The sequence below is a fragment of the Fonsecaea nubica genome, assembly GCF_001646965.1.
Source record: "Fonsecaea nubica strain CBS 269.64 chromosome Unknown Scaff127, whole genome shotgun sequence".
Taxonomy (NCBI): Eukaryota; Fungi; Ascomycota; class Eurotiomycetes; order Chaetothyriales; family Herpotrichiellaceae; genus Fonsecaea; species Fonsecaea nubica.
In genome coordinates, this window is record NW_019173800.1 from 26,481 (window position 1) to 37,136 (window position 10,656).

General features: G+C 50.3%; 2 protein-coding genes across 2 annotated transcripts; both read right to left on the bottom strand.

Moving 5' to 3' along the window:
* Positions 1-4,208: 4,208 nt before the first annotated feature.
* AYO20_10949 (hypothetical protein) lies at positions 4,209-5,222 on the bottom strand (the record flags this gene model as incomplete). The annotated part of the gene is made up of 2 exons (XM_022649204.1): positions 4,209-4,354; positions 4,964-5,222. The coding sequence occupies 2 exons, from the start codon at positions 5,220-5,222 to the stop codon at positions 4,209-4,211; spliced, it is 405 nt and encodes a 134-aa protein (XP_022494824.1).
* Positions 5,223-7,652: 2,430 nt separating this feature from the next.
* AYO20_10950 (Tryptophan--tRNA ligase, cytoplasmic) lies at positions 7,653-8,292 on the bottom strand (the record flags this gene model as incomplete). Its single annotated transcript, XM_022649205.1, has 2 exons — positions 7,653-7,784; positions 7,936-8,292. 2 exons carry the CDS (start codon positions 8,290-8,292, stop codon positions 7,653-7,655), a joined length of 489 nt encoding a protein of 162 aa, XP_022494825.1.
* Positions 8,293-10,656: the final 2,364 nt, after the last annotated feature.

A 10,656-nucleotide genomic window follows, 5' to 3' on the forward strand; every position in this document is an offset into this window, starting at 1 on the left:
CCATCGATATGGACATAGAGAGCCTCGCAATTGTGACACGAAGATCATGAATGTTTGCTTACCTTCTCCTGCTCTGGCTCTGCTACCGTAGACTGATGCCCGCGACATCGACAATAAATCAGTCTTTCGATATCACTACACTATCAATTCCCAGGTCCGAGTGGCTGGAAGAAGACAATGTACTTCGATCGTGGCAGGCGAGGAATGACGGTCAGTTGCGTAGATTTTCTATAAGAGGACTCTGTCAGCGGAGCCACGTTGTAAATACCTTCGAGAGAGAAAGCAGAGGGGTGTAGAGAGGCAGACAGATAAACATACCGATGGACGGGCATGGGATATGGGATGTGAAACAGGCCATCGGTATGGACACAGAGAGACTCACAGCTGTGACATCGAGTTTGTGGCTTTGTTTCCCTTCCTTCTCTTACTCTTGCAGACTGACTGGCCACGGCATTATAGTCTTTTCGTAACTGCCGCACTGCAGATTCCCAGGTCTGCGTGAATGGTAGGAGACGACGTACTTCGATCGAGGCAGGACAGAATGGGATGCCGTCATTCGTTTCGCTTTCTGTGAGGGAAGGTGTGTTAGAAGCATCTGCTAAAGTGAAAGTAAAGGGGTGTGGAAAAGTATACAGACGGGCGGATGTAGAACATCGAATGTGAGCCGGTAAACACACGAATCTCATCGCAATATGATGTGATGATCGTGATTGTGGCTTTGTTCCCTGACTCTTGCTCTCGCTCTGACTCTTGTAGACTGACCGATCAGCCACGATATCGACATCCAGAGCCAGCCTGTTCGGTACGAACAATACTGGTAATCCACTGGCGAGGTCTGGACTGAAGAAGACGAAGCGCTTTGCATCGATCGTAGCAGGACAAGCCAGAGTGAAGTATCTGAAAATTGGAAGTGAGTCATCTGAAAAGTGGAAGTGAGGTATCTGAAAAATTGAAGTGAGGCGGCGTGGAATGGTAGACGGGTAGACGGACCAGGAAGGTCAAACGCGAGCCGATAAGCACACGAATCGGAGCGCAATGTGATGTGAAGATTGTGAGGGTAGCTTTGTTTCCCAACTCTTGTAGACTGGCAGCTTAGCTGCGATCTCGACAATCAGAATCAGCTTCCTCGGTACCCCTCCTCGCGGACGACGGGTACAAGGTCATCTGCGGGGACCGGGACATCGCACCGACGCAGCGCACGGTCGCGATGATCGAGGCTGAGGGCCACCACGGGGCGGTGATGGCGATCCACGCCGACGTGACGGACGAGGTGCAGTGCAAGGGCATCGGGGAAACGGCACTGCACTGCCAATCCACTGGCCAGGTCTGGAATGAATGAGACGACGGGCTTCGCATCGATCGTGGCAGGGGGGATAGAGTCCATCGCTTCGCTGCCCTGCGAAAGATGGCACGTTTCTGTTCGAGAAGCCATGTTAGAGGTCTGAGAAAGCAAAAACGAAAGCGGAGGGAGGGGATAGACAGACAGACAGACCGATAATATAGAGCCTGGAGCATCAATCGAGCCATGATAGACGCAAAGAGTGTCGTAAAGCGAGGAATTTCCACTGACTCTGACGGTTTGACTCGACACGGCGAGGTAAAGGTCGTGAAGACCGTGAAGCTTGTTTCCTTTCCCATACTTTCGTAGACGGATCGACTGACGGGCCGTGGTATTGATACTGTATCTTTCGGCACCACCTCTCACCAGGTAGTCTGGTTGTTTCCCTACTCCTACTCTTGTAGACTGATCGACCGCGATATCGATGATCAGAATCCGGCTTCGTGGTACCATGGCACTACCGATTGAATCCCCTGGCCAGGTCTGGATTGAAGAAGACAATGGGCTTCGCTTCGATGGGGGCAGGACAGGAGGATAGTGTCAGTGGATTCGCTCTTATGTGAGAGAAGCCACGGACAGAGAATTTAGAGAGTATGGAGCATGAATCGGCGCATGATGGACACGAAGATTGTCATAGAGTGAGGCAAAGGTTGTGAGGACCGTGAACTTTGTTTCCCTGTCACAACTCTTGCACACCGACTGTGTATCGACAATCATTCTTTTCGGCACCATCTTTCCCCCAGCAGTCTGGCTGTTTGCCTACTCCTTCCTATTCTTGCAGAGTGATCGACCGCGATATCAACAAGCAGGCTTTCGGAACCATTGATTGTAGCTCAGGTCTGGGTGGAAGAAGCCGAGACGCTTCGATATAGTGTCGATCGTAGTTGAATATCTTAGTAGGATGGGACAGAGTCGGTCGTTCGCCTGTGAGGAAGCCATGTCAGAGATATCCTGTGAATGCGACTGCGGACAGAGGGTGTAGGTGGAAAGCAGGCGGACCGACAGAAGGCGGACAGACATCGAATATGGCACTGGAGAGACGAACAGGAGAGACGAGCAGGATATGGGTATGTATGCGCCCAACGTATTGGTGAAGTGGTGCATGGAGCTAAGGATATGAGTGATGACAGACAACAGATAGTTAATGGAAACAAGAAATGCCGAGGAAATGAGTATTCAAGTGGAAACCGGCAGTCGAGGGATAGCCGGCAGTCGGCAGGATATGCGCAATGCAGACGAGCCGAGCAATGCAGAGGGAGCGGCTAATGTAGAGGATATGAGCAGCGGAGATGACATGAATCAGGACGGATGAAGATGAAATTTGACTCTCGACGAGGGGTGGAACATGCAAGACATGGTAAAAGTAACATACAAATAGTGGAAAAAACAGAAAAACATTGAATCTGAAAGAGGAATATAAAAGACGCAGAGGGGCATATCAGGTGCAGAAGAACATGAAAGACGAATCGACCAAAGTAACAAACGAAAAGTAAGATGCTGGAAATTGACCAGCGTTGCCGAGTAGGCCCAAGTTCGTGGCCAGATCGTAGCGGACGCATAGGTGTAGGCCTGGTCCCGGGGTGTCTCACGTTCGTCCTGCTAAACGCATAGGCCTGGGGTTTTCGTCCCCAAAGCCCTACCGCCTACCAGCGGCAGGCGCACCGACCTCACCCAGCAAGACAAGCCTATAATCTAGCGCTTCTTGGCCTCCGTAATGCGCAAGAAGAATATGCATCAAGTAGAAGAGCATGCTAGAAGTAAGGGAACATGCAAGACGTCGAAGAACATACGAGAAGCAGGAGAATATACCAGAAGCAGATGAATATGCCAGAAAATGGAGGAACATGCAGGCTGCTCGGTCGATGTAGTCACGATTTCGTGAATCGTGATCGGGTTATGATCGTGGAGTAGCTGCAACGCCTTGTCGTAGGGGATCTGCACGCCCGTAATAGGGTGGCTGCCGCCGTATGGGACGGGATTAGATATCCTGGTTGGGGACGTAGCAGCCGGTGCCGACGCACGCTTCTGGATGACTGGGAACTTTCTCCGGATGCCGGTTTTCAACAGAAACCCTCAAGGGAAACATGCAAAAGTGCCTTGAACTCCACATGGAACATGTCAAAGTCAACAGAAAGAGGAACATGAAGGATGGGCCAACATACAAGAAAAAGATACAGGAGGCAAAATTACAAAAGGAAGTCAAAAAGGAACATGTAGAAGGCTCCTGGAATGGGGACGTGGAGGAACATGTAAAATTCCACCTGCACAATGACGGGGACATACCTAAACAACCCAATCTAGCTAGCATTCCCCCCCCCCACCCCCCCACTTCTAGAAAACGTGCGTCCCACCATATACTCCAACCATCTTTCAGGGGTGTAGGATCGAGATACACGACAATGGTACCGAGTCGTTGTTGGAGGGTGGGATGGATCATCCTCCGCAGCGCGCCCCAAGTGCCTTTGGTATCCACATCCGCTCCATTTCTCCCTGCCGTACTCTCTGGACCAAACCACTGCTAGTACCCAAAGACACAGCTAGCGATCTGATGACATAAGCACATGTACCATGTAGGTCAGTTGGGTGTCTCTACATACGAGCAGATAGAGTTTTTGCATCCTGCACCGCATGTCACCAGCACCGCCATGTCGCCATCCCCATGCAGCTCCCCAGGGTTGTAAGAACTCGAGAGGAGAACATTCCGCATGGCGTATGCAAGATGAAGATACAACAGGCGGCTTGAAGAAGAACGTAAAGAAACAAGGTAAAAGTGCTTCGGCATCTCGATCAGTCGCTCTCTTGGTCATCTGAATGGCACCGTTAACTTTGCTAGTGGGCTCTCTGGCGTTACTCAAGGTTTCGTGGGAGATCAGGAGGCCAGACGCCTGGCTGCCTTTTGAGTATCTTCGTTGAAGATGACGTGGTCGAGATTCGGGACGCTCAGAATGGTCGGCTGAAGCGAAGGATGGTAATCGCCGGAAAAGACATTAAATTGCGCGACGACGGCGGTAGTGGCTCAGGAGGGTTTTGCTTACTTCCTTGCTTGCTCGCTTAGTTGCTCTCGCTTAGTCTCTCTCACTTAGTTTCTCGGTTGCTTAGTCTATCGGTTGCTTAGTCTCTCGGTTGCTTAGTCTCTCGGTTGCTTCAGAACATGATCTAGGCAACACGAGTCCTATCAGATCGTCGCTGTACATCATGCCTTCGGGCCCAATGCGCCTTTCAAGTGCTTTGCGGCCGGCTGGCGGATATCTTTGGACCTGTAGCAGGCGACTTCGGCATGTTGTCCCATAGAAATGGATGTGTCCCACCAAATTCCATCGCCGCAACGCCCGTAGAGCTTTCCATGATGGCAAAACAAAGCGAGCGAAGCAGATAATGGCGACGTAGATTCCGTCACCAGGCCAGACGGGACCAACGAAGTTGTTGCTGTCGAGTAAGAGCCGAAAAACATTCGTCGTATCGAGCGTAGTTTGCAAGATCTGTTCGTCCCATTGTCTTTGCATCAGCCTCCAAGATCTAGTGCAACAGCAGGGACCAAGCAATACGAAAACGGAATATACATATGGACTAGGAAGAGGAATATGCAAGCAGAACATGTAAAGCCCACCTTGAAGAAGAACATACAAGAGGAGCCTGTAGAAAGCGCGGTACAGATGAATATGGCCTTGAAGATGACCAGCGCCGTAAGAATGAACACCGCCTTGAAGATGAATACCGTCTTGAAGGTGAACAACGTCTTGGAGGTGAACGCCGTCTTGAAGATGAACGCTACCTCAAAGGTAACCGCCGCCTTGAAGATGAACGCCACCTCAAAGGTAACCGCCGCCTTCAAGGTGAACGCTACCTTGAAGGTGAAGACCGCCTTGACTCCAGAGACGCTCATGTGGTTGACAGGAGAAGAAACGCCATGATCAAACTCGTGTCAGATACCTGTGTTTGTCACTCTAGGAGAGTCGACTTACGTTGCACGATAGGTACTTGTGCTCGCTCCAATTCCGTCGTCCGCGAGCAAGGCATTTCGTGTCGGCCTCAACCTACCAGGGCACTGCAAAGTGTAATTCCGCCTGGGGGAACAGCCTTTGGAATGTGGTCTTGGGCACGTACGGCAGGTTTCGGACATACTTCTCTTGAATCGATCATCCTGACACTGTCGTTCACCACGTCTTCAAGTTCCCCTCCTCTCCTGGTCCTAGCAGCCACGTCACAAGGTGAACAGCGCCATGAAGAAGAACAGCGCCGTGAAGAGAAATCTGCAGATGGAAGATGATAGAGGAATGACGGAGGAACATACAAAAGCAATACTGAAGAGAAACATTCAAGTGGAACGCTCAAGGAGATATACAAGAAGAACATATAATAGGATCATGCGAGAAGAATATGTAAAATGCAATACAAAAGGCGACATGGAAAGGCGACTGTACGACTGACCTGCTGGAGTTCGATCATTCTTCCCCCCGTTAGTGGCTCTCCAGCCCCAGCCGCAAAGGGTTTGAAGCTGGAAGGGTCTTTGAGCCAGTAGAGAAGGATGACGAGGAAGACACCGACGCAGAAGAAGACGCTGACGCAGGAGATGCCGATGAGGGTGAGATGAACCAAAAAGACGCGCAGTAGGTAACCTGCAAGAGGCACCATGAAGAAGAAGACGAATGGAAATGGTCGCCATGAAGAGGAACATGCAAGCGGAACACTCAATCGAAATGGCATCCAATCGAAATGGCATCCAATCGAAATGGCATCCAATCGAAATGGCATCCAATCGAAATGGCATCCAATCGAAATGGCATCCAATCGAAATGGCATCCAGTCGAAAGGGGAACATGCAATTGAAAAAGGAATATACAGGATGAACACTCGAGAGGAAGAGGCAAAGGGTAACATACAAAAGGCGCCTTGAAGGGGAAACATGAAAGAAGAATATTCCAGACGGAACATGCAAAAAGTAACATGAAATTGAAAGACGAACGTGCAAATGGAACAAAAAGGGGAAACGGGCAAGAGGAGCATATGGAACGCAATAATCAAGAGGCAACATGGAAGAAGGACATGTAACGGCCACCTGGACGAAGAAGCCGCCTGGATGAAGGAGCCGCTTGGAAGGCGAACATACGAAAGACAATGTCGAAGAAGTGCCCTGCAAAAGCGGTTTGAAGAGCGAGGAACATAGAGGACATTCCACACGGAACATACAAAAGCAATATACAACTGAAAAGGGAACATGCAAGAGGAACATGCAAGAGAAACACGCAATGGCCGCCTGAAGGCGAGACATATCAGAGGAGCATACAGAAAGAATACACAAGAGGAACATGGAGAACGCAATATTCAAAAGGCAGTATGGAAGAAGACTATGGAACGGCAGCCTTGAAGCAAAACGCGAAAGACGAATGTGAACAGGCAAGGTGGAAAAAGTGACATACAAAAGGGACGTTGAAGATGGAGGAACGTGGAGGAAGATTCCACGTCGAATATGCAAAAAGGAACACAACTGAAAGGGGAACATACAAGAGGAACAGGCAAACATCTCCTGGAAAAGGAACAAAAAGGAGGAATGTGTAGAAGGCAACATGGAAGAGGAATAGAGAAGACGAACATATAAAAGACAATATAGAAGAAGGAACATGCAAAAGGGACCCTCAAGATGGAGGAAGATGGAGAAAGATTCCACATGGAACGTGCAAAAAGAAATATACATGTGATTCATCCTCACATTGGAAGTGAGAAGTGAAAAGTCAAAGTTAAAGTCAAAATCAAAGTTGAAGTCAAAGTCAAAAGTTGACACGCAGAAGTGGTGGTTGACGACTTGACAGAGAATGAAAGGGTACATTGGAGAGGGGCAGGAAGTGTAAGTGTAAGTGAAAAGTTGACGATTTTGCAGAGAATGGCAGGATTCATTGGTGGCGGCAGGCGTATCCAGTGGTAGTGGTGTACACAACCCGATGCAAGAGGAACAGGCAAAGAGCGTCTCGAAAAGGAATAAAATGGAGGAATAAACAGACGGTAACATGGAAGAGGCAACACGAAGGAGGAAACAAACGAGAAGATTAAGGAAGTAGATGGTGTAAAGCCCGCCTTGAAGACGAGCGAATATAGGGGAATGGGCAAGAGGAACATGAACAAGAACATGGGGGACGCAATATGGAAGAATCTGCAAAAGGAACATGAACAAGAACATGAAGGAAGGCAATATGGAAAAAGCAACAGAAGAGAAGATGGTGCAAAAGCTGCCTCGAAGACGAACAAACAGGGGGGGATATGCAAAGGGAACTTGTAAAAGGCAGCATACAAAAGGGATCCAAAATGCTTATGATGGAACTTACGCAGCCTTGATCAACTTTGCCAACCGCTCATTCAACTCCTCGATGGCCTCGGCCCCGACGCGGCCTGCGAGTCTGAAGGCTTGGATATGTAAGAGCCCGAGACGTTTGTCGACGTCGGCTGCTCTCAACTTCAGTTCGTATGCGCATGGCTCTGCGGCTCAGCCTTCAGCGGCGGAGGCACCGACGCACTGCCGTTACCGTTGACATTGGCGGCGTTAGAGCTAGTGCCAGCGTGTCTCTCCACCGCTGCTCTTAGTTTGCCCGCGTCGCTCCACTCACCGTCTCCAGCGTCTTTCCATCTCGCTGAATGACCAGGTATGGCACCGAGGTCACATTGTATTCCTCGGAACATGAACATGAATACGTGGAAGAAGCAACGTGGAAGAGCAGTATGTTGCAAAGCCGCCTTGAAGACGATTCGGGAGGATTCGCCAGAGGTGTATACCGTAGACCGATCGTCAAAGTCTTGAGTATGCCGATCAGGATGGGGATCCCGATGTTCGTGTCAATGGCCACATTGAGCAGGTCAAATGAGCAGGGATTTGGTTGGAATCCCGCGACTGTTTGAGACCCCGGTGTACCTGCTGTTGCATTCAGCACAGTCTCACCTATCTTGCCAGAGAAGAAAAGCGACATGAGGAGGACGAATGTGGGGGGACATGGAGGAATATGCAAAATGTAACATATAAAAGGGACATAAACATGAACATTATGGCAACATGAGAGGAGCAACATGGAAGAAGTAGTGGGTTGCCAAGCCGCCTTGAAGGCCACCGAATATGTAGGAATATAGATGAGGATACAGAGTATAACATGCAAAAGGCAACGGCGACATGCAAAAGGAACATGAACATGAAGTAGGGACATGACGAAGGGCCATCGACATGACGAAGGGCCATCGACATGAAGAAGGGCCATCGACATGAAGAAGGGCCATGAACATGGACGAGGGACCGGGAAGGGGGAAGATGAAGGGGAAGATGAAAAAGGGATATGAACATGACCGAGCAAGTCCCCTGGCTTCATAGCACAGCCTGTAACGGTGTGATGGGCCAACATCGGTGGAAATGACCAGACAAGACCTTCTGATGCGTTAGTGGAACAAATCGTCGTGGTCTGCCTCGTCTTGCCACCAACCAGTTGAACCTCTCGCCTCGGGTCGTATGCAAAAAGTCTTCCCGCGCCCAAGTAATCTCAAATCTCCACAAGAGGTCCCTGTGACGATCCAGCCGTTGTTTGACTTGGACGTACCCTGCAGGTACCAGTCGGATGAATAGGGTCGTACTTCGACGCCGGCTGCTACTCGAATATCAAGATCCCAGCTTGTAAACAACCACACGGGCTTCTTCTTTGACCTGATTACCCATATTGTCGTCGCAATCAAGAACATTGACGACGTCCAATGGTACGACGGGATTGTGGGTCGCATTGGATTCAGACTCGGCAACTTCGACATGACGGTTAATGAGCCTCACGGTGGGCACAGTCGGCATTCGCTGTGAAGTTGGTTAGTTGAGATGAAACTTGAGTATCTTGGTAGGACAACACAAATGGGGGTTCGCCGTCAGCCGTCATGACGAAGGGACATGGACGAAGAGGTAAAGGTGGCAACAGGGCCAGGGATGGAGATACAAAGAATCCAGATCAAGACGCTGACGCGTGATTGATCCTGTCATGCTGTTCGCATGTGTCGAGGGAAGAGACGCGTCGTTTGGTGCAGGTCCAGATGCAGGTCCAGATGCAGGTCGAGTTCGTGGGGTCCAAACGAAAGGTTTTTGGCGTCGCTATCACCGTCACCGTCAGTAACCCACTCACTCACTCACTCACTCACTCACTCACTCACTCACTCACTCACTCACTCACTCACTCACTCACTCACTCACTCACTCACTCACTCACTCATCACGACTCATTCTCCCTGCATATGCCCTCCAGGACTGTATATACCGTGAAATAGCTGTCACTGGCAAAAAAGGCCTCAGGATCGCGTCGTAGAAGTTACTGACTTGGTGCAATGCAAGCAGAAAAGACAGACGCTGCCGCTCCCGCCGGGTGTATGGAGGCGTGTTTGTCGAGAAAGGTAAAAGGGGAAAGCTCGCTGTAGGGCTGGAACGATTCACACCAACGACGCATGGAGCGGACTCGCTTCCTCGAGGAATGACGAGGGTTGACTCGAATTTCGTTGGACGTATCTGTTTATCTGTATAATTTTTGTGGGAGGAAATGACGTCTTTATCAATATCAAGGAGGCACTGCTCCTTGCCCGTGCGCCGTTCTGGGGAGGGGCATCGGTGGAGCGATTCTGGCCAGCGGCCGGGGGTCAAGTAAGGGGACCAAAGGGACAGGCTGTTTCCCTCGTGAGTGCCGTGGACTTTTGGCCTCGGCTTCAAGGAGGAGCTGCGCGCCACCCTTTGCGGGCTCTGCCGCACCAAGCCCCAGACCACCGGGGACAATTATGTCGGTCAGTTCGGCGGACCTCTTGTGTTTGGGATTCCAATCCACCAATATCAGCGTAGGATTCTGTAGGACCGTAAACATAGCCACATGGCTTGGTGGGGTCGAGTCATTCTCGGTGCTTGCAGGACAGCACCGCCAACTCGCCGGCAACCACCAACACCACCATCGACACCGCCGCCTTGGGCAAGAAGGAGGCGTCAACGAACTCGATCCGCCGCGGGGTATCTGGAAGCCAGGTCAACATACTACATTCTAGGTCAACATACCACATTCTAGGTCAACATACCACATTCTAGGTCCATATACCACATTCCAGGTCAACATATCACATTCCAGGTCAATATATCACATTCCAGGTTAACATACCACATTCCAGGTCAACCCACAGAGAGCAATGAGGCGGTGTCCAATAAATGCCGAAGAATTGCCAACGTATGGCCGTCATCTTTTGCGTGTTAACAAGTCCAGCCAATTAGAGGTCCCCGACAAAATTTATCGGGGACTTTTGATTGGCTATTCGCCTCCCCGATCCTTCCGATCCAT